At 48.7% G+C, this 23,720-nt stretch overlaps 1 protein-coding gene across 2 annotated transcripts in view; it reads right to left on the reverse strand.

Moving 5' to 3' along the window:
• The window catches only part of SP7 (Sp7 transcription factor), a 37,889-nt gene extending 20,928 nt beyond the window's left edge, over window positions 1–16,961 (reverse strand). Inside the window, exon 1 of one of the 2 annotated variants that reach the window (XM_069230961.1) lies at window positions 16,858–16,961. In XM_069230961.1, the coding sequence (XP_069087062.1) occupies window positions 16,858–16,882 (25 nt within the window). In that variant the 5' untranslated portion in view covers window positions 16,883–16,961. The remainder of the gene's footprint in view (window positions 1–16,857) is intronic. The other variant, XM_069230962.1, reaches the window with a different exon arrangement.
• Window positions 16,962–23,720: the final 6,759 nt, after the last annotated feature.

The raw sequence follows: 23,720 nt of genomic DNA on the forward strand, positions 1-23,720 counted from the left end.
GCAGCCCTGCAAACCTCACAAACTGCGACTGTAAGTCAGTGACAAACTATTCCAAAACCCTGAGTGTGTAATGCAGTGCGTCCAAGTATCGTACAGGCAGGGAGTAACTCTACCACTAACCAATCATTCCTACCACCAGAACCTTAGGGAGGACTGCAAACCTTACAGACTGGGACACACAATGCAGGACGTCTGATTCCTGCAGAGGCAGGGAGCGACTCTACCACTAAACAACCATTCCTAGCACCAGAACCTTAAAGACGGAGACTTTAATTCAGTAGATTTGATTTTAGTTGGTACAGTTTTGTGTCAAAAAACATGGGTGGTAGCTGTGCTTGAAATGGAAAAATTAAAGTGCAGGTACTCTGTACTAGAGTACCTGCTTATTTCCGAAAAGTGCCGGTACTCTCCAATTAAAAGCATTACGTTTTTCTTGAGATGTGCCGGTACTCGCCCTCTCAAAATAAAAAAGTGCCGATACTCAGTACCAGACAGTACCAGCCCATTCAAAGCACTGGGTGGTAGCACATGAATGCCCATGCAAAGGTCGCCCCTTTGCACAAAATGTAGCAGAAAGCAAAGCAGAGCGCTATTTACGTAACTTTAATGGCGACTATCCAGTGCAAAGAAGTTTAGTACCGGAACGAAAATACTTTATTTGCTCAACATCCTCTACTGTAATAATTTCAAAAACATGCACCAACTTTTAGCTAAAGCTTAAAATGAGATTAATATCTTGAGACAGACTGTTTTTAATGTGATTTTGTCAGCCCAGAGCAAAAAGTTATTTGTACATTTATCAGGTTTGCAAAATGCTCCGAACACTTTCAGACCATTGTTATAGTTAATTTCTGATTAGAATCATGCTTGCATATTAATACAGATCTTTTTGTAATTGAAAAACAAAAATGCTGTGATTGGCAGAACTGTTTTCATGGCATATGCCAAACTAGATCTCAACTAGGCCCTGACTCCATCCTTTTTCTTGCAGCATTCCTAATATTATTTGTGTGTTTTTTTCTTATTGACACATCATGCAGCAAAATGTGCACTGATGCTTTATGATGACATGCTGTTCTGGCCTTAACACCTTCCATGGCTCTTCCTGCTAGCTCACAATAGGCAATAACTTCATGAGACTTTCATTGTTTATGTAACCAGATTTGTTCTGACACTTCCAAGGACTTTAGTTGAGAGGGAACTTGTTATTTTTCATTTAGGGGACCAGTGCTAGGTCGGTGGATTTACATGACAATTTATAATACTGTACCGTGATTTGAAAATGGGCTGTTAAATTTGTTCACCCCCATGCTGACTGTGTCATTTCCAATTCTCTCAGTTGTAAAATGTATTAAGAAAAGCCTGCTGCACACTCTGGAGTTAGTCTATGTTCCAGATTTTGCTCACTGCTGCATCTGTTTAAATATTAAGAGCTGTTATGGTAATTGATTTGTGAGCCCTGTGGCTGATTAATTGAGACTATATTTTGCCCTCTGTATTGCACTTTATAATTTTTAATAAACCTTTACAGTGTTTTAATTTACTGCTTTCAGATCCTTTTGAGTCAATCTTATTTATTGACTGTTTTGAATTTCTGTTTTGAATCTTATCGTTAGGGACACATTTCCTCATCTATTCTTGAGGACAACACCATCCCTGACTCCACATTAGTGCTATGTACTACCACGCAGCTTATCTAAGAGATAGCACCAAAACCAGTTCTAAGCACATGTAAGGGCGAGCGAGTTGGGATATTTGGGGAAAATAAATATTAAAAAGGACTCCCAGTTTTAGTTTTTTTTTAATGCATTTTCTTCTGCATTTATCCAAATTTATTTTCTGTTCAGTTTGTCTGCATTTGTCCGTTTTTTGTGCTTAGTGTATACATGAAGTTGCAGTGGGTATATTTCCAAATGTATTTAACTGATGAATATATATGCACATTCGAATGCAAGCAGGTTTTAGCTGTATACTGTGCCACAAAGTCATCTGAAAACATTTGAGGTAAATTAGTGTAAACAGTTGTATATCTGCATTTAATTAACCTTCATTAGCAAATCATTTTTTTTCTGTTTTTTAAACTCCCCTCCCTATCAATCTGCACACCAAGTGGCCTGGCACTGCTGATTGACATTAGTGAGAATCATCCAAATAAGAACTATTTTCGATATTTTTCTGTATTTAAAAATAAATACAGACAAGAAAGTAGATAGTTTTCTGTCTGTCATGATCTGTAAAAATGGAAAATCGGAAGCCCTAATAATAAAGGACCAGCATTTCCTTCAAACTTTAGGCTTTTGGGGTTGTGGATGATGGGATCAGGGCTTCTTTCACCCCTGCTCTCAGGAACCAATCAGATGTAGAGGCGAAGAGGTCGGACCTTACTGCTTTCCTGACCTTCACAAAGCCTTGTTCCATAAACTGATGAATCAAGAGGGAGTCCTTGCAAACACTTTAATGCTTTTGGCAGTGAGATTAATCATATGTTCATTCATTCAATCGTCCATTTCAGTGCAGTCATGTCTGGGGCAATCTGGTCAAATAGTTGCAGACTAGGTATAGATGAGCAGAGTTATTGCGACGGACATGTCCTCCTGGAGTGGTAGGAGGCTGTGGTGATTCCTCGCACGAGGCGCAGGTGGTATGGGGCGGGGCCATCGTTCGGGTGTGGAGGAGGCATTACCATCGCCACTCAGCGACACCCCCTAATTTAAAGGTATACGACTGATGGTGACTTTCTCACCGAAAGCCTCTCCTATATACATGGCGGAATAAACACTGAGCAGCGGGTCTGCCATGTCATGCTGGAAGTGGCGGGTGAAGTTGTTCTCACTTATATTATTTTTGAACCTAACTCCCTCAAATTTGAGGCCCATCTTCAAAATTAACTAATGTCCCACTCACCCAGGGAGTTTCCTCTCCGAGCTTGGGGGACGTTTGGGAACTTTGTCTGCGACATACATGGCAAACAGGAACAGAAAGGACGTCGGCATCCCTGCCATCTACTTCCCAGGGCCAGACTTTTTCCTTTGAATTCTGGGACTTGTAGTCCTGATTTATAATGACATAAACAATATTGCAACTCCCAGAATTCAAAGAAAAAAATATGCACTGGTGCAGAACATCATGCATGGACCTGGGAGCCTTGACAAGGCTGCCTCGGCTGTCGAAAACTGAAGGGCCCCTCTGACGCTGTTTTCTTCAGAGTGTAGGGTCTTCCAACGGAAGATCCTGGATTAAGTCCCGGAAGCGAGAACTTCACAGCCTCTGCATTCTAGATGAGACAGATGCAGCAAGAGGAATGGCATGTAGGCGGGACATTCACCTTGTCCCAGTACTGGCTACCGCCATGACGGCTTTCTTCCACGCAAGCTCCACGAAAGGAGGACCACTGCGCTCCTTGACTGCGCGACTTCAAGCGCCAAGAGAGAGGTCACTTTGCGGCGGTTACTATACAGATCTCAAACATTGCTGGTTTAATGTGCACTGTACAGTCGGGTCAACTCTTTGCGCGCGTCTCAGGATCACATAGTGCGTGCCGCTGATTGCACGTAAAGCGCCTCCGGGCGGGGTCTGCGCGCTTGGAATGTGAGATGACGTTAAGGCAGGGCGCGTTTCCGGAATGCCAGTGATCGCTTGCACAAGGTGCCTCTTTGGACGTCCAGGTAACCGGCTGAGTCTGGACGCCGGTGATCCTGTGATTATGGGGTGAGACGGGCAGAGCGCCGCCCGGGGCCTATGGCAAGTGCCTCGTCCCACCACATATATCCTGCCCATCAGGCGGCAACCTTAGCGGCCTTCCTCCACAGAAATGTTAAGGCGCAGTGCGCGAAGAAATTAGAGAAACAGTCTGACCTCAGCTGACTCCTGTATGCAATAAACATAAACTCGCGTCAATCCTCGGTGGAAAAACGCATACCCAGCTTTAACTCTTTCTGAGATTAACTCTTTGACTGACGCGGTCATGTTTTTGACGCGATGTGACTTTTGGAACACATAATTTCCGAAGTTTTGCTTGAAAGCCTTACCCTAAAGGAATAAACTAGGGTTTGCTCTGAACAGTTGCGGCTTTTGCCCGTTGCCGCTGGCTGAAGTCTGCAGCAAAGGTGGCGGTATACAGCTCACGTGAAATAGTTACTTTCAACTGATCTATCAAGATTAAATGAGTGGGTTACCACCTAGTGCCATCTCTTCTCCTCCCGGTCTCAGCCGAAGGTGTTGGTGACTACGACTCCATTTTAGGACGGGCTCTGTGTCTCACCCGGGGTCTTGTGCTCACCAGGGAGTGCAAGGAAGTTAGAGCGAGGCTGGGAACACAAGGTAGGACGAGACTTGGAAAGCGAGAGGGGGGTGGCTTTAATTATTTTATGGATGAGGCTAAAAGTCAGTGTGCACATGGCACAAGGGGAAATTTCCTAACATGGAAAAAGAGGACAATTCCTTAGTTTCTTTGGGCGCGCTGTAGGTGAAAGGGGCAGCCCCACGTACACAGCCGCTGTCATCCTAGTGAGAGGTGAAGAGGGCGCCGAGGACGGTGTCTAAAACTACTGGGGATGAAAGGAGATTGCGCACCTGAAACGAGTGCAACTGAAACAAGCATTGACAAAGCCGATAGCTATTGCGCTCGAATAGTGCAAGGACACAGAAGTGCACAGCACAGAGGCACGTGTTCACACACAGACATATACGCAGGCATCCAAGCACAGAAACCGTCAGACTTACGGCCCCTCATGCGCAGGGACACTTTATGCCATTTTGCTGCGTGGTGTTATTCTCATAATCATGCCGCATTTGCTACATAATCCGTCATGTGCTGCATAATCTGCATATTCTAACCAAAAAATGTTCATAACTCAAACAGTTCAAAGGTTACCAAAATGCAGCAACATGCGTGCGGCACAGTGGAAGGCCCCCTGGAAAGGTTGATTGATCACCTTTGTGTCGCTAACTGCTGTTTGGGCGTTAAACTGGTACTGATGAGATACAATATATGCAGAGACAGTGTTAACAAGTGCAAAAATTACAAGCTAGTGGAGTAATACCATCAGAAAATGCGCAGCGAATGCCACATGATTTAGTTATCCCTGCAGCATATTTTTTTCTTTTCCTGCCGCATAATTCCAGTGGCCCTTGCTATGCTCAAAGACCAAATCACACAAGTGTACACTGGCACTTAACACATAGACACTTCAAAACAGAGGTCACCGGTTTTACACTCTCCTCTCACAGATCACAAACAAGTCTATGCTTACACCTAACACACAGACACCCAAGCACATGTGTCACCAGATTTACTCTCGCCTACGCTCCCAGATCAACAGACGTCCACGTTTACGCTTACATGCTAACACACAGGCACCCAAGCACATAGACATGTAGGCAACCAGCCACACATATAAATAGACATTCAGATATCCTTGCATATTGCACGATGGGCATTTGGGCACCATAGAAATAGGTCAGATTGAATGAACATAAGCCAAAAACACACATGGAGACTTCTTAATAATAGGAGACGTCCAAGTACCGCTCAACACAGGCAAACAGATTTACTGTTATGCATGTACACTGAGAGCTGAGAAGCACTTATTTATATAAAGTGGTACATATACACATACAAAAAAGACAAACTAGGTCTCGGGTGATAACCAGAGAGAAAAACCTACACTCACAGGCAACACTCAAGCAGGTAAACATAGACAGTGGGAAGAATAAAATGCTAAAGATGACAGTCTTACATACGATGTACAATGGGTGATGAGAAGTTGCACGTTTTCTTTCAGTCTTTTTGAAAGGATGTACTTTACACGCAGACAACACATAGAGTCACAATCATCGCAAACAGGGAGGCATGGCAGACAGAGGACTAAAAGACCCATGAGAGTACAAGCCGCCAAACACCCTCTCAGGAGCACAGATCAACTGACTTTTAAGCATCACAGCAAACACAGGCACCCATACACAGTGAGATACACACACACGTGAAACCACTGACCACATACAGACAACACATTTGCAGTGGCACTAACACACAGGATCAAACAGATGGGGAGACAGACCAAGAGCTGGATAGATGCTAAACAAATGGATGCTGGCTTCCTGCCCGATGAATTTTTAGCCCAGCCTGCAGAGGAAATGGGGTCCGTATAGGAGTGGAGCGTCTACTGCCGTTTCCGTCTTGTCCTGTCCTTGAAGAAATTACATTTACTAGGCAATGATATACACGAGCATCTATGCCAGGCAAACCCTCTCAGTCTAACACTGACCCCGGCAGCTGACAGTGTGGCCTGCAAACTCAGTCCATCCCTAGCCTCTTTGGTGTACTTGCACCGACATTAAAATGTACTTTAGTTCCACCACTTCTCCGGTAAGACAGTTCATATTTGCGAGCCCTCTGTGTACACAGAACATCTATGCAGCCATGTTATTCCCTTGCATACATCAAAATCAGGTGTTTTAAAACAATTTGTTCACTGTAAACAAAGACTATGGTGCCACTCCACCTCAGGCAGCCCCCCTCGCTGAATCAGTTCAAGAAGTACCTCAAAACCTAGCTCTTCAATGATCAGCGCCCCACCAGCGCCTTAAAACCCCATGGGTGAGAAGTTGTGCTATACAAATAATTGATTGACTGGTGCCCAGATAACACTGATTTGTTAAGTGAAATACATTCAAATGCAATGTATTGGTGTGTATGAGGTTATCTCACCGCAATGCATTGACTTGACCTGGTTTATATTTTGGAAACTTAGAAGTTCCTTAAGTTCCTGCTTTCCAGATTTCAAACAGTTATATATATTCCAGTAGGCATGACTACAGATTTTGTTTTTATCTGTGTGGCTGTCAACTGTTTTCATTAGCCAGAGTTTACATTTGAACAATGGGTCGTTCCCATGCAATAAATTGTTTTAATGGGACATAGATATAAACTGAGCCCTTCCAGACTGATGCCTTATTTAGGCCAGGTACTATAAAATCACATGCACACAAGCTATCACAGGAAATGTGGGGTCCCAAAATGCTTTCGCGAATGACTTTTTAAAAAAATAAAAATATATATTTATGGCAATTCCCTTCTGTCTGTAATGCTCAAGCTTTCAATAGAGAAGGTTTGAGGTTCCTTCTGGCGGTGTTTGGCTGTTCTCTGCCACTGGCAGTGAAGCTTCTTGGTGCTCGTTGGTGATCTCCTCTCGAGAGCGAGTGGCCCTCCTTCTCTCACGAATGCTTGTCCTCCAACAAGAAGGTCTTAGAGTTGACTCTGGAAGTCATGGGTGCTCCTCGGTCCTTGGATGATGCTGGGCTTCTTGCTATGACAGAGGTTCTGAATTTCTCCTTGTGGTCTTTGATCGTCGTCTGCCTCAGGGTGATGTTGGTCTCTTAAACTAGATTTTTGAGGTTTTTCTTATGTTCAGAGGATCATTGTTCCATGTCCACTTCCGAAGGTGTGGGAATGGGTGATGTCGTTTAGCTGTTCTGCACATTTCCAGTGATGTTGTGGTCCCATTGGTCATTGAATGTGGGTGGGACAATTGTCTGCAGAAGGTTATCAATCTTTCCAGGTGGGTTTGGGTCTGTGTGGACAGTCAGGGGCTGTTACATAACTGTTAACAGAGTGAGATCCAGGGTGATATGGAATGCAAGCGAAGCATTAAAAGCTCCCTCAAGAACCACTGATCATCTGACTGAAAGACACACAGCAGCAGTCGAACTTAAAAGGTCCATCGGTTCAACGATGGAATATTTCTCCTTTTACATGAACACTGACCCAAGCTCAGGGAAGAGACCTCACTCACCCTGACAGTGTCTGATACCAGACCTGGTCCCTCTGTATGCACTTAGTTTAGGATACTATACGTAAAACTGGTGTTGGTGGTGGGGGGGAGGGGTAGCTCATGTATAATATTGCCTCGCCCACTTCAGAACCTATAGATAGATATCGAAGCGCTCCCTCTGGTATCTCACCCGTCCTCAGTGCAAGACTCCTAAAACCAGCCGCGGGGCAATCCCACTCCAGCCCCCGGCCTAACGCACTCCAGTCGAGGGCGCACAGACCTGCTTGTGCTCTGCCCTCCAACAGAAGCAAAGAGGCAGGTGCCTCGCCGACCACCCTGACGCCTGGCCCCCCTTCAGAGACCTCGCCTGGCAGCCGCAGTGTTCCTCCAGTATGTCGCTCACGCTCGGGATAGACAGATGTCACGATTCTACTGTCCCGGGCCGTACAAACGCTGTGTGTGCCCGGAAGCAGCTGGAGTACTCCCTGCCTAACGCCGGTGTCATCCAATCAGCCACACACAGATCCCACCCCGACACGGACAAGAACACATGTCCTCTCCCCCTTCCGCATCTCACCCTCTCTTAGCGTAAACACACTTCTCACACACGTTGCACCATTCCAGCTAACACAGCAGATGGAATAACCCTGAGATTGCCACCCGTGGTCACACTGAAGTGTTCCCTGGACAAAACGCATTAGCAATTTATTGCACAACCACTGAGCACTCTCTGATTCCGCACCTTTGATATCTCACCCAGCAGAAATACCCCCGCTGACACTAGCCACAGACAGTCCTCATCCCTCTACCACAACCAGGGCGGACTTCACCCTGATACCACGAAGCGCTCCCATCACCATCTCAGCCTCCATCGGAGCAGACATGCCCCCTCCAGGCGCTTTAATATCTCACTCGCTAAGAGAGCACACAGAGTTCACACTTTGCCCTGACATACGCGTAAATGCCAAATTACAATCAGTTACCTGGCGCAGTAATACACAAGTTGTAGGCGCTGCAGTGGATGAATACATTGCACTCCCTGGGAGGCAGGCCCAGTCGCTACTTACTACAAGTTAGTGGAACACGCGAAGTATACACATCGAGGCACACACCAATGAGTGAGACACACACTCCCATCCTTAAGAAAGAAATGTAGAGAAAGTATCATTAAGAATGGTCACACAGTAGGTGTACAGCACCCGCGCCGAAGCCTGTGCTGTAGCGCAGTGGGCTGCTGAGATCTGTGCCACAGATTTCAAAACAGGCCAACTCAACCCTCCGTGCAAAAGCAGCACCACGACGAGGGAGGTAGTAAAAGCACAGTTATATCGCGTAATTTTACAATATATACAGCGCTTACAAGCTGCCGAATGCAACTAGGAAGCGCTAGATAAAACAGTGACGATATACAGCAGGGGGCACCGATGTAGGGGTGCTGTACTGATTTTACACAAAGAACACATCCCCTCCTACCTAAGAATGAGCCAATGAAAGGCCACCGCATCTGCCTCGCATACGCCTCCCCCCCGGAGTGCTGTTGTGCAACACTTCCTGTACCCGGTGCACGCAGGGACATTTCACCCTGGACTCGAGCGGGACAAGGCCTCATTAGCTCACCTACCGTCGTCTGCACATCCCGCATTCACAGTAATGAAAAGAGCTCCTGCCGCCGTTCAGCAGCTGGCTACAGGGCCCCTGAGGCCTGTCCAGGTCCAGTCCCTCCTGCCCAGCCTTCCTTCGGCCTGTCCTCCCAATCACCCCACCCTCCTGCCCTGACTGTAACAGAAACTGGAAAATTATCTCTGGTCCCCCTGGACAACAGCTCCCGGAGGCTAAGTCTGGAATAAACTGGAGCAGAGGCCTGGGTGTTTGCAGAGACTGAGAGGTGTTTGCAGAGACTGAGGCCGAGGTGTTTGCAGAGACTGAGAGGTGTTTGCAGTGACTAAGGGGGTGTTTGCAGAGACTGAGAGGTGTTTGCAGTGACTAAGGGGGTGTTTGCAGAGACTGAGGCCTGGGTGTTTACAAAGACTAAGTAGGTGTTTGCAGAGACTGAGATTGGGGTGTTTGCAGAGACTGAGGCAGAGCTGTTTGGGTGTTTGCAGACACTAAGGGGGTGTTCACAGACATTGAGGCGGGGTGTTTGCATAGAATGAGGATGGGGTGTTTGCAGAGACTGAGGCAGAGGTGTTTGCAGAGATTGAGGAGGTGTTTGCAGAAACTGAGGACGGGGTGTTTGCATAGACCGAGGTGTTTACCAAGAGGAAGGGGGTGTTTGCAGAGGCCGGGGTGTTTGCAGAGGTGTATTTCTGGTGGGGGGAGTGTGGGCCGTCTGGAGGCCTCCGGATCCTAGGGAAAAGCGCCCTCCCCAAAGTGGGGGGGCGCGGCCCGTTAGGGGTCGGGGCCTCCGAGGCCCAGGGCTCACTCCCCCTTTCTTTGCACCGGAGGTGCACAGTGCTGGCCGGACTTCCGCCCCCGTGTCTCGCGAGGCCTTGGGGCGGAAGTACAGCAGGGGGCCAGACGTGGGGCCATCGTTGGTTTCTGGCCGGATCCGGCCACCGCAATCCGGTGGGGGGCTATTTAAGAGCCCCCCCAAGAACGCTAGTCCTTCTTTACCTTTTTGCGGCGGCCGGATTCACGCGGGAGCCCGCGATTGACCCACCCACCCTCTCCTTTTGTTAAGTTGTGAAGTGTGGTTTAGCGGAAATTGAGATATAAATGTGACTAGAAACAACAGGGGGTCCCCAAGGTTGGGCCTCCGGGAGGACACCTGGGATAGGATCCTAAAGTTCTGAGCCAACCAGCCAGCGGATGTACACACCAGATCAGTGGGTAAGAGAGCTCACATCGCTGGGGAGAACATGGAGCTCCAAGCTCTTGGCCGCCCCGTTACACCCCGAGTCTGATTGTTGTTTGGAGGGGGGCGGAACCTGAAACATGAGGACAAGGTACGGTGTAGTCAGGGTAACCGCCCCTCCTATGGATACAGGTGAGACATGGGTCACCTGTGTGGTCCAATGGTGGTTCAGGACAGGAAGGGATCCTGTCAGATTTGATTTATGGTCACTAAACTCTCATGACATATAAATATAAAATGTTTGTGGAATGAATAACCTTTTACACTTGTTATAACTAATTTTGTTTTAAGAGTTCTAAGATGTTTTGAAATGTTTTTAATAATAAAAACCACTTCCAACGAGTTAAGTTGGTCGGTCTGTGTATTTCTGGTGGGGGGAGTGTGGGCCGTCTGGAGGCCTCCGGTTCCTAGGTCGGCATGTTTGAAGAAACTAAGTAGGTGTTTACAGAGATTGAGGCTAGGGTGTTTGCAGAGGCTGAGGTGTTTGCAGAGAATAAGGAGGTGCTTGCAAAGAGTGGGACGCTGTGCTTGCAGTGATTACGGAGGTGTTTGCAGAGACTGAGGCCGGGTTGTTTGCAGGGACTGAGGAGGTTTTTGCAGAGAGCGGGGCACCGTGTTTGCAGTGACTAAGGGGGTGTTTGCAGAGACTGAGGAAGTGTTTGCAGAGACTGAGGCTGGGGTGTTTGCAGAGACTGAAGCCGGGGTGTTTGCAGAGACTGAGAGGTGTTTGCAGAAAATGAGGAGGTGTTTGCAGAAACTGAGGATGGGGTGTTTGCATAGACTGAGGTGTTTACCGAGATGAAGGAGGTGTTTGCAGAGGCCGGGGTGTTTGCAGAGACTGAGGTGTTTGCAGAGACTAAGGCCCACGTGTTTGAAGAAACTAAGGAGGTGTTTACAGAGACTGAGGCTGGGGTGTTTGCAGAGACTGAGGTGTTTGCAGAGAATAAGGAGGTGCTTGCAGAGAGTGGGACCCCGTGTTTGCAGTGACTAAGGAGGCATTTGCAGAGACTGAGGCTGGGTGTGTACAGGGACTGAGGAGGTGTTTTCAGAGAGTGGGACACCGTGCTTGCAGTGACCATGGAGGTGTCTGCAGAGACTGAGGAAGTGTTTGCAGAGACTGAGGCTGGGGTGTTTGCAGAGAGTAAGGCTGAGGTGTTTGCAAAGACTAAGAAGGTGTTTTCAGAGACTGAGGCCAGGGAGTTTTCAGAGACTGAGGCCAGGGAGTTTGCAGAGATGAGGCCGAGGGGTTTGCAGAGACTGATGCCAGGGAGTTTGCAGAGATAAGGCCAAGGGGTTTGCAGAGACTGAGGCTGGGGTGTTTGCAGAGGCCGGGGTGTTTGCAAAGACTGAGGTGTTTGCAGAGACTAAGGTCGGCATGTTTGAAGAAACTAAGGAGGTGTTTGCAGAGAGTGGGGCACTATGTTTGCAGTGACTAAGGAGGTGTCTGCAGAGACTGAGGAAGCGTTTGCAGAGACTGAGGCTGGGGTGTTTGCAAAGACTTAGAAGGTGTTTTCAGAGACTGAGGCCAGGGAGTTTGCAGAGATGATGCTGAGGTGTTTGCAGAGACTGAGGCTGTGGTGTTTGCAGAGAGTGAGGCCGGGGTGTTTGCAGAGACTGAAAGGTGTTTTCAGATACTGAGGTTGGGGTGTTTGCAGAGACCGAGGCAGAGGTGTTTGCAGAGACAAAGGAGGTGTTTGCATAGAGAGGGGTGCTGTGTTTGCAGTGACTAAGGAGGTGTTCGTAGAGACTGAGGTGTTTGCAGAGACTAAGGGTGTGTTTGCAGAGACTCAGGCAAGGCAGTTTGCAGAGATGAGGTTGAAGTGTTTGCAGGAAGTAAGGAGGTGTTTGTAGAGACTGAGAGGTGTTTCCAGATACTGAGGTTGGGGTGTTTGTAGAGACAAAAGAAGTGTTTGCAGAGACTGAGGCCGGGGTGTTTGCAGAGACTGAGGTTGAGGTGTTTACTGAGACTAAGGAGGTGTTTGCAGAGAGTGGGGCACCATGTTTGCAGTGACTAAGGAGGTGTTTGCAGAGACTGAGGCTGAGGTGTTTGCAGAGACTAAGGAGGTGTTTGCAGAGACTGAGGCTGAGGTGTTTGCAGAGACTAAGGAGGTGTTTTCAGAGACTGAGGCTGAGGTGTTTGCAGAGCCTAAGGAGGTGTTTGCAGAGACTGAGGCTGGTGTGCTTTCAGAGACTGAGGTTGGGGTGTTTGCAGAGACTAAGGAGGTGTTTTCAGAGAGTTGGGCGCCATCTTTGCAATCACTAAGGGGGTGTTTGCAGAGACTGTGTAGGTGTTCGCGGAGAATGAGTCCGGGGTGTTTGCAGAGACTGAGGCCGGGGTGTTTGCAGAGACTGAAGAGTTGTTTGCAGAGACTGGGAAGGTGTTTGCAGTGATTGAGGAGGTGTTCGCAGAGACTGAGGCCGGGGTGTTTGCCGAGACTGAAGAGTTGTTTGCAGAGACTGAGGCCGGGATGTTTGCAGAGACTGAAGAGGTGTTTGCAGAGACTGAGGAGGTGGTTGCAGTGATTGAAGAGGTGTTTGCAGAGACTGAGGAGGTGGTTGCAGTGATTGAGGAGGTGTTCGCAGAGACTGAGGCCGGGGTGTTTGCAGAGACTGAAGAGGTGTTTGCAGAGACTGAGTCCGGGGTGTTTGCAGAGACTGACAGCGGCAGTTGTCCAGACGCCTGGTTCCCTTACCGGAAGCGGCTCGGTTAAGCTCTGGGCTCCTTGAGATGCTTTCATTAGGTCTTCAAGGGCGAGTTAATGAGCTGAAAGCCCCTTCCTGGTGCAGTAATGAGCAGATGTCTTTGGCGGGCGGAGAGAGGAGGCCCGCGGCCCGGACCCACCAGTGCCCTGACACACGGTATCGGCTGCCCTGAGAGCCGTGGTTAAGGAACAAGAGACCGGCCTTAGGAAGAAGGGGTGACCCCTACTGCGGTCCTGTAAATGGAGCCCCACCGCCGGTGGAGGTCAGTAGCATCGTTAATCCCCTGGAGGTGGAGGACGCGAGGGTACAGTACCGGAGCACTCAGGGTGTGAGCACCCCCTGGTCTGGTCCCCTTCGCCAGGCCTCAGTACTCGCCCAGGAAGCACGGACGGTTCTCTGGTGGGACAGAGCCCATCTCTTTAGGGACGGGCTGTGGGTACGCACGTGCCACTGTGCCCACCTTATGAGCGACGCGTCCTTTTAAGAGAGGTTCCCCTACAAGCAATGCTTTAAATGGGCAGGTACTGTCCGGTACTGAGTACCTGCAGTTCTTTCATTTGGAGGTGAGCGTACCTGCACTTCTCAGCACTACTGCAATACATTGAATGACAGAATACTAGCGCTTCTCACGAGCAAGCAGGCACTCAAAAGTGCGAGTATCTGCACTTCGACATTCCCACTTAAAGCACTTCCTACAAGCCCCTGCTGTCCTCCCTCCACAACCTACAACCCACTGAGATAGTACAAAGTGTTAACTAATCAGGAAATTATCCTACTGTCTGTCCCGAGAAGCAATATCAAGAAAGTTGTCATGACTAGTCCTGTCCATCTGTCCGAAGCCCGCCGTGTGTCCGGCGCTGATGAATGCAATATGCACTTTCTGCCCTAGGCTCTCGGCCTCAATGCGCTGTAAGCATAATGTGTAATGAGACGCCTTTTCCATTCGGATATGCAGTCCTGGCTCTGATGCCTCAAGTACAGCCTCCAGCTGAGGCCCGGTTGTCAGTCAGGCGTCAGACTGGCCTCCAATGGCGGACATCTACTGGTGGAAGTCAAGGTTTGAACCGGGGGTCCTCGCTTGTCGCACCTCAGTTCCCAGGGCGCACGAACACCTGCACACAGATGCAGCACTGACAGACTAGCAAACCCTGCTCTAATAGTGCCGAGACTGGGAATGTGCGAAACGCAGCAAGACAAAACAGAATTAAAATAAACAATTACATGTAGGGGTAGTATTCTGCCGATTACGGGGCACAGAAAGGGTATTTCTTTCAGAAATGTAAGTTCTCTTTTCAGAGAGGTACCTCGTCCAAAAAAACAGCACCACGTTGTAGCCTGCTACCAGTGTGGTTAAGCGCTTCAGCGCCCACCCAGGGGCGATAAGCGCTATGTAAACAATACAATACAATACAATAGTAATAGTGGAATCTCGGACCGTTCATGTCGCCTCTGCCTTCCGCCATGAAAACAATGCCAGGCGCATCCCAGGACGACAATCCCTGCTGAGAATGACTCTTATAAAGTGGCTTTAGCGTCTGCCATCTTTGGACGCTTTACCTGCACGCAGCGAGGCTTGACGGCTTATGCTTTAGATATACACGCGATGCACCTGCCTGCAGGTAAATCAGGTAAATGAAGATTACCGGCCGTGCATTGCCGTGGATTGAACGTGTCCTCTAATTCCCCTCCTCCCTCAGGTCGCTCTTCCACAGCACGGTGCGGTTCACCTGTTCACACTGCAAGGCACCGCACACCCTCGGGATGTGATCCTGGTTAAATCACTTTATTCAACTACATCAGGCGCACCTTATCTGCCCAAACTGTGAGTTTTAGAAACAGTTTAGCACACAGTATTAGGAGTTACATTAAAAAACTGGACATTGACGTTCACAATTCTCTCTAAAGTCCCGAGAAGTCTGCTCTCTATTACAATACCATCTCTGCCTAGAACATTTCCTCGTGCTGTTCTCAACCCATACCATCCACTTTATAGGAATGACAAATCTTAGGGGTAGCCTTGCCCCAAGGGCTCGAGACAAGCGCAGGGTCGCCCTGTGAGTTTTGTCTGTATTTCACATAGGGCCAGGGAAGAAACGAGGCCCGTTGTGCGCTGCGGTGTCAGGGGAGCTCACCTCTAATCCCGGCTTCCCAATATGAGCAGCGCTGCACACTGTGATCCCGGGCAATCTCTTTCGCTCCGTGCGCCCTGGTGCCCAGACGAGGAGCCCCAGCAGGCACTGCCCGGCGGTAAACTTTACGCGCACGTACCTCGAAGATACGGAGAGGCTGCGCTCCCTGCCCCAAGAGCCCTCACCGCCGCACTGATGCGCATCACAGGCAGAAGCAAGAAGTGCGGAGAAAGTGCTGCGTGAAGTTCGGGTACCGCAGATCCCCCAGTCCGTCTCGCCTTGGTACACAGTATACCTGTCAGTTACCGAGGGCAGCCGCGCTTCCTGCCCCACATTAGTACCCACCCTCCTGACAGGCGGAAGCAAGACGTGTAAATAAAGTGCTGCAAACCACCGGGGCAGCTGCGGGTACCCCTGGGATGCCAGTAACAGCAGTTGTTGGTACTTAAAATGTACTTGTACCACTTAAGTACTGAGAACAGCCGCACATCCTACTCAACCTAAGCACTGATCCCGTGACAGGAAGATGCATGAAGTGTACATAAAGTGCCGCACACACTCAGGGCAACTGCTAGTACAGCTGGGCTCTCCGTAACATTACATATTGGGACTCAGAGAGTATTTCTACCTCTCAAGTACTGGGGCACACTGCACCCCCCATCCCCGCTTTAGCACTGATGAAAATTACTGCATAAAACAAGAAGTACACACAAAGTGCTACAAACAACTGGGGCAGCTACGAGTACCCGTGGGCTTTCAGTAACAACATTTGCAGGTACTCAAGAAGTACTTCTACCAGTCAAGTGCTGTGGAAAACAGAACTTCCTACTCAGTACTTCTACCTCTTAAGCAGTTCTTGAAATGGAAAAATACAAGTGCCGGTATTCTGTACCAGAGTACGTACTTGCTTCTGAGAAGTGCTGGTACTGTCCAATTAAATGTATTACGTTTTTCTTGAGAAGTACAGGTACTCACTCTCCAAATAAAAAAGTGCCGGTACTCAGTACTGGAGAGTACCGACCCATTTAAAGCACTACCCTTGAGTACTGAGAGAAGCCGCACTTTGTACTCCACTGCAGCGCAGATCACCGTGATAGGCAGAAACAAGAGGGTACATAAAGTGCTACGAACAGCCGAGTCAGCTCCGGGTACCCTAGAGCTCTCAGTAGCATCATTTGGTGGTACTCAAGAGAATACCTCTACCACTCTAGCACTGAGCGCAGCCGCACTTCCTACTCCACTTGAGCGCAGATCACAATGACAGGCAGAACAAGGCGCGTGCAGGCGCTGAGTTTTGGCGCTAGAGATGCAGCGCTTGTCCCTGAAGCTGCTGTCCCCCACCCCCGCACCGAGACCCCGCACAGGGCAGGCAGACGCAGCCAGAGACGCCGGGAGTTACCTGCCTCGAGCATCGATGAGGCCATGCCGTCCCGGGCTCCGCTCCGCTCACCTCAAGCTGCAGTGGGCGAGTGGGCCGGGCCGGTGGCTGAGGCCTCTCCTCGCAGCCATCCCTCCCCTCCCCACCCCTCCCCTCCGGGCCCGCCCCCTAAGGACTGCCCCGGGCCGGCCAGCCTTCAGCCTCGCCGCACTTCCTCGAAGCCCATAGAGGGGGCGGGGAGGGCCCTCGAGGGCTGCCAACGGAGCGCTGACTGGAGTGAGGCTGAGAGGGCCAGGCTGGTGACAGGGACGGGAGAGGTGACGGGACAGTTACAGGGGGCAGCAAGCAGAGGAGGGGAGGGGGAGAAGAGGAGAGGGCGTGAGAGAAAGAGCAGAGCCCACGGGGCTCCGAAGAGAGAAAGAGGTACTGATGAAGAAGAGGGGCAGCTCTCGAAGCACTGGAGCGGGGGCAGAGAGCTAGACGTACACGGGAGAGAGGGGCACGTGCTGGGCACGAGACATTAGAGATGAGAGGCAGGTGTGTGAACAGAACTGTGAGAGAGGAAACGAGAGCAAGATAGGTCAGATATGGGGGAGATACTAAGAGAATTTAGAGTGGCGAGACATAACAAGCCATGTTACAGGGGATTGAGTAGGAAATATCAGAGGGAATGAAGGCTCTCCAGGGGAGAGCACGGATAAACAGAACTAAAATATTAGCAGATAGAGAAGGTTTGACATATTGGAAAGTAAAAACACCAATACAGAAGAGGAATAGTACCAAGCCATTAGGGAAGAGAAACTAACAAATTACAGAGGAGAGTGATGGCGAGAAAGATTAGAACAAAGAGGAATTATTAGAGAGGAGAGGAAAGGGTGTACATGAAAGAATAAAACAAGGATGCACCAGGCAGCAATCACAGCCCAACCAGCCATGCACACCCCGTGCCGCATTAACGAAGACAAGTCCTCGGGGTAACAAAGGTGCATATTAGTGGGTCCCCCAAAAGAGTCGAGCTCGGTCCTGGAGCGGGACTTTTCCAACCTCGGCACGGGAGAGGTATATCATATTGTCATTGAGTACTCAAGCAAGAAACCCAAGGTTAGAGCCCAGAAGACAAGAACAAGGGGAGAGATAGCAGCGCTGCCTTAGCCCATTTCATTCCACATGTGCACCTTAGTCACCAGGGCCTCATCATTACCAGAAAACACCAGTTTCAGACAATCTGCTCCCCTGCACACATGCCAACGGCCCGATTCAGACGGGTGACTCCCGATTTACTTGGGTAATCCCCCACCTGAAATTGCCTCTGTTTCATTGAAATGCTAAGGGGGAAATACAGGCCCCGATTTGGTCCCAAATTTCCCTCTTTCGTGTTTCAAAATGTTGGCGTTTGTGCTCCCAACCAAAACAGAAGGAGGCCTCCAAGGATCTTTCACAATCTTCTAAACCTAAGAGATCACTGGAAGGAGAAATTAAACCACAGTTCAGAGTTTTTGAGTACATTTCGTAGTTAGAAAGAAATACCAGTTTAACATAAACAGACAGCTTGCTGAACGCGCAAAGCAATATATCTGTTGGAGAATATAGTCCTGCACCATGGAAACGTCATGAAACCCATGAAGTGCCTCTCTGACGTAGAATGCCCACCTCCTCCAGCTCATTACAGACACAGTTTTCAGTCCTGGACTTCAGAGGGAGGGCCCGAAGCATTCTGGGTGTTGCGATCTTTGCTTAGTTGTGCTTATTATTAAACACACCTGGAATCACTGAAATGTGTACGAAAAGTTCAGGTCTTGCGGTCATGTCAACAATGACCTGGGAAGATTTGGCCACTCTGCGCTGAAAAACATCACGATTTATGTGTTATAAAAACAAGCTCTTCGTATGAACTCCTCCCCCCGTATAGAGCCAGATTAAATCATTTGAGAGCGTCAAACATGTACAGAGACATCTGGAATCAGAATCCACCAAGGATCACACCGCAGGGAATTCCAGTCCAAACGGGAAACGGACGCAACGTTTCACAAGGCAAATACTCCAAGCAGAACCAGGACAATATCCACTGTTTGTAGCAGAAAAGCAAACAGCAGACTTCTAGACACTGCTGGGTGAAACGTGACAATTATTCTTTCCAGTTCAAATCCAAGAAAGCTCAATAAACTGGTTGAAAAAGTCCCAACAGCAGAAGATGAACACCTCAGAAAACGCCTCCACAAAACATAACAGAAAAAACGACACGAGTGGCCTTTAAAAACACACGAAGAAGGTGCAACAAAGTGTTAAAACTCAATAAAAAAAAAAAAAAAGCTCCCAGGCAGCTGAAGATGAATACTTTAAAATGAAATGCACATTTCTCCAGGAAAAATTAGAAAAACACACAAAAAAACGAATTATTTAGTCCACTAGCAAAAGAAACAAGAAGAAGATGGGCAGTAAATTGAAAACAAAAACGCAAAGACAGACCGAAATTAAACGCTACAAACAAATATACAAGAACCATAGAGAAGGACATCTGCTGATACCGAAAAATTCTAAACACAAGCCAGCATGGATCAAGCACGGGCTCAGTGACCAAAGGCTGGAGTCGGAAGAAAGGTAGCACTCTAAAGCATCTCAAGGCCTCAGCGACCAGAGGAGAGCACTCTAAAGCATCTCAAGGCTTCAGCGACCAGAGGATAGCACTCTACAGCATCTCAAGGCCTTAGCGACCAGAGGATAGCACTCTACAGCATCTCAAGGCCTCTGCGACCAGAGGATAGCACTCTAAAGCATCTCAAGACCTCAGCTACCAAGGATAGCAGTCTACAGCATCTCAAGACTTCAGCTACCAGAGGATAGCACTCTACAGCATCTCCCGACCTCAGTGACCAGAGGATAGCACTCTAAAGCATCTCAAGACCTCAGCTACCAAGGATAGCAGTCTACAGCATCTCAAGACCTCAGCTACCAAGGATAGCAGTCTACAGCATCTCAAGACTTCAGCTACCAGAGGATAGCAGTCTACAGCATCTCAAGACCTCAGTGACCTGAGAATAGCACTTGCCAGCATCTCAAGACCTCAGCGAAAAGCATCTCAAGACCTCAGAGACCAGAGGATAGCACTCTACAACTACTGGAGACCAAAGAAGGATAACACACTAAAGTAGTGCAACATCTTAGAGATCAAAGCCTGTGGATCGAAGAAGGATAGCACACTGTTGGAAGACCTCAGCAACCAGAGGCTAGAGACAAGAGCAGGAGAGCACGCTACAGCAGCACAAGACCTCATTAACAAGAAGCTGGAGTCCGAAGAAGGATAGCACACTAACGCATCTCAAGACCTCAGCCACCAGAGGATAGCACTCCAAAGCATCTCAAGACCCCAGCGACCAGAGGAAAGCACTCTTAAGCATCTCAAGACCTCAGTGACCAGAGGATAGCACTCTTAAGCATCTCAAGACCTCAGCGACCAGAGGATAGCACTCTACAGCATCTCAAGACCTCAGTGACCAGAGGATAGCACTTTACAGCATCTCCAGACCTCAGTGACCAGAGGATAGCACTCTACAGCTACTGGAGACCAAAGAAGGATAACACACTAAAGCAGTGCAACACCTTAGTGACCAAAGCCTGTGGACCGAAGAAAGATAGCACAATAGTGAAGACCTCAGCAACCAGAGGCTGGAGACCAGAGCAGGATAGCACGCTGCAGCAGCGCAACACCTCAGCAACAAGAGGCTGGAGACCGAAGAAGGATAGCACACTAAAGCCACACACAACCTCAGCGACAAGAGGCTGGAGACCAGAAAAGGATAGCACACTAAAGCAGTGCAACACCTCAATGACCAGGGCCTGGAGACTAGAGAAGGGTGACACACTGGTGCAAGACCTTAGCAACCAGAGACTGGAGACCAGAGAAGGATAGCACACTAAAGCAGCGCAGGACCTCAGCGACCAGAGGCTAGAGACCAAAGAAGGTTAGCACACTAAAGCAGTGCAAGACCTAAGTGACCAAAGCCTGGAGACCAGAGGATAGCACACTAAAGCAGTGCAACAACTCAGTGACCACAGCCTGGAAACCAGAGAAGAACAGTCCACTGGTGCAAGACCTCAGTGACCAGAAGCTGACAATCAGAGAAGGATGGCATGCTAAAGAGCGCAGGACCTCAGTGACCAGAGACTGAAGACCGAAGAAGGATAGCACACTAAAGCAGTGTAAGACCTAAGTGACCAGAGTCTGGAGACTAGAGGATAGCACACTACAGCTTCTCAGGACCTCAGAGACCAGAGGTTGGAGACCGAAGAAGGATAGCACACCAAAGCAATGCATCACCTTAGTGACCAAAGCCAGGAGACCAGAGGGTAGCACACTAAAGCAACGCAACACCTCAGTGATCAAAGCCAGGAGACCAGAGGGTAGCACACTAAAGCAGTGCAACACCTCAGTGACCACAGTCATGGAAACCAGAAAAGGACAGCACACTGGTGCAAGACCTCAGCGACCAGAGGTTGGAGACCAGAGAAGAATAGCACGCTAAAGCAGTGCAAGACCTAAGTGACCAGAGCATGTAGACCAGAGGATAACACACTACAGCATTTCAGTACCTCAGCGACCAGAGGCTGGAGACCAGAGAACGATAGCACACTGCTGCAAGTCCTCAGCGACCAGAAGCTGGAGACCAGAGAAGGATAGCACACTGGTGTAAGACCTCAGCGACCAGAGGCTGGAGACCAGATGAGGATAGCACACTGGTGCAAGACCTCAGCGACCAGCGGCAACCACAGGCTGGAGACCAGAGAAGCATAGCACACTGCTGCAAGACCTCAGCGACCAGAAGCTGGAGACCAGAGAAGGATAGCACACTGGTGCAAGACCTCAGCGACCAGAGGTTGGAGACCAGATGAGGATAGCACACTGGTGCAAGACCTCAGCGACCAGCGGCGACCACAGGCTGGAGACCAGAGAAGCATAGCACACTGGTGCAAGACCTCAGCGACCAGAGGCTGGAAACCTAAGAAGGATATTGCAAAAATATCCCCGTCAACCTTACTCCTTCATACGCAAACACATTTACTATTAATGGCTCAGACAGAATCGCATATTTTTTTTTATATATTCATATCTTTATTTGACATTAAACAATATAAATCGTATTTTCCTACGTTAGATATTGTCTTCGGAATCACTAATACATATTTTTCAATTATTGATTCACAAGTCAATGTCCAGATATGAACTACTGCTATGAGGAATTCCCCGCAGGAGCACAGTCTTCGAGGAGCTTGATGGTTATCTCAGTCCCTGTAGTCACCTAAAAAAAACTCTGGGCAGCAGACTATCTGTGAGACTTTGACAGACTCGTGGGACCAAGAACTCACAATTAAAGTTATTGCAGCACCGGTGACTTGGACAGCTTTAGAAATCCTCGAACTCGGCAATTCATGCGCAGCCCGCATTACTGGAGGACACTGAATCGAACTATGAAATCAATTGAAACAGTGGGAGGAGTAAGAAGCGAAGAGAATAAGAGATATTAAAAAAGAGACAAAGGGGACACAGAAAAAAATATTGCATAGACGAGGGAGGGAGAAAATCATTTGAGAGGTCTCGAAAACGAGTTTGTAGTGGGACAGCTGCAGCTAAAAGAGCAGCGAGAGAGGGAAAGAACATCATGGTGGTGAGAGTGTCAGAACAAGAATTAGTGAAGTGGTGAGGGAGAGAGAGAAAAACGGAGGCAGAGCAGACAGAGAGGGGTACCCGCACGATCCGTGTACAGTGTGTGCGTGTGTACCCCGCATGATCGGTGTAGTGTGTGTGTGCCCCGCATGACCAGTGTACAGTGTCTGCATGTGTGCCCCGCATGATCCGTGTACAGTGTGTGCGTGTGTACCTCGCATGATCCGTGTGAGCGAATATACCCCGCAAGACACGTGTACAGTGTGTGAGTGTATACCTCGCCTGATCCGTGTGTGCGTGTACACATTGTGTGCGTGGCAGACGCATCCCTGGTGAAGGAAGGACCTGCGAGCTCGAGGCACCTCTCCCAGATGGTGGTCACCCACAGCTAGATCGAGTTTCACTGGGTGGGGGTGGAAACTGCAGGTAATTGGGAGAAGCAGTGATTAGCATGGCCTCCTGTTAATAAAGCACATCAAAGAGATGGGCAGAGGGGGAGGGCCCGCCGAGGCTGGTGAGAGAGAGCGCTGCGGCTCTTGTGAGGATGCCTCAGCATGCAGCTCTCTCAGAAGACGCTTAGTCACATATATGCACGGTATTTACGTGGGTTGTCTCTGCTCCGGTTATTGAAGGCTGAAGGAACCTGGTGGGGCAGAATCAGTTCCTGTATTGGAACAAGCACTGTCAATGCCAATAGGTCTGGCTCAGGCGTGCTCTTTCGAAGGTTGCATGTGTTAAACTATAGCAAACATGCCACAAAATAAAAATAAGGAAAAAGGGACACCACCTAATCGTGGCTGCCTTGTGCATGCAATACAAATTAAAATCAGCATTGAATACACTTTTTATGAAACAACAGGTGCTACTTAGCAGGCATGTGTACTTAGAACATGTATAGAAACCCTTTCCAGCCTTTATTTGCATAATAGAGATGAAGAGGGCCGACTCAATGTCCCTCTTTGCACACACACATTATCTATCTATCTATCTATCTATCTATCTATCTATCTATCTATCTATCTATCTATCTATCTATCTATCTATCTATCTATCTATCTATCTATCTATCTATCTATATATATATTCCCACTCTCTTCCTTCTTGACGGAAGAAAGGCACTCCACAAGCGAATAAAAACAGGATACTGTTTTATTAACCAAATGCAACAGGAACACGTTTCGGCATTGCTGCCTTTGTCAACCTGTTCGGCGCCATGTTTGATTTC

The sequence above is a fragment of the Pleurodeles waltl genome, chromosome 4_2 (genome assembly GCF_031143425.1).
Source record: "Pleurodeles waltl isolate 20211129_DDA chromosome 4_2, aPleWal1.hap1.20221129, whole genome shotgun sequence".
In the NCBI taxonomy this organism is placed as follows: Eukaryota; Metazoa; Chordata; class Amphibia; order Caudata; family Salamandridae; genus Pleurodeles; species Pleurodeles waltl.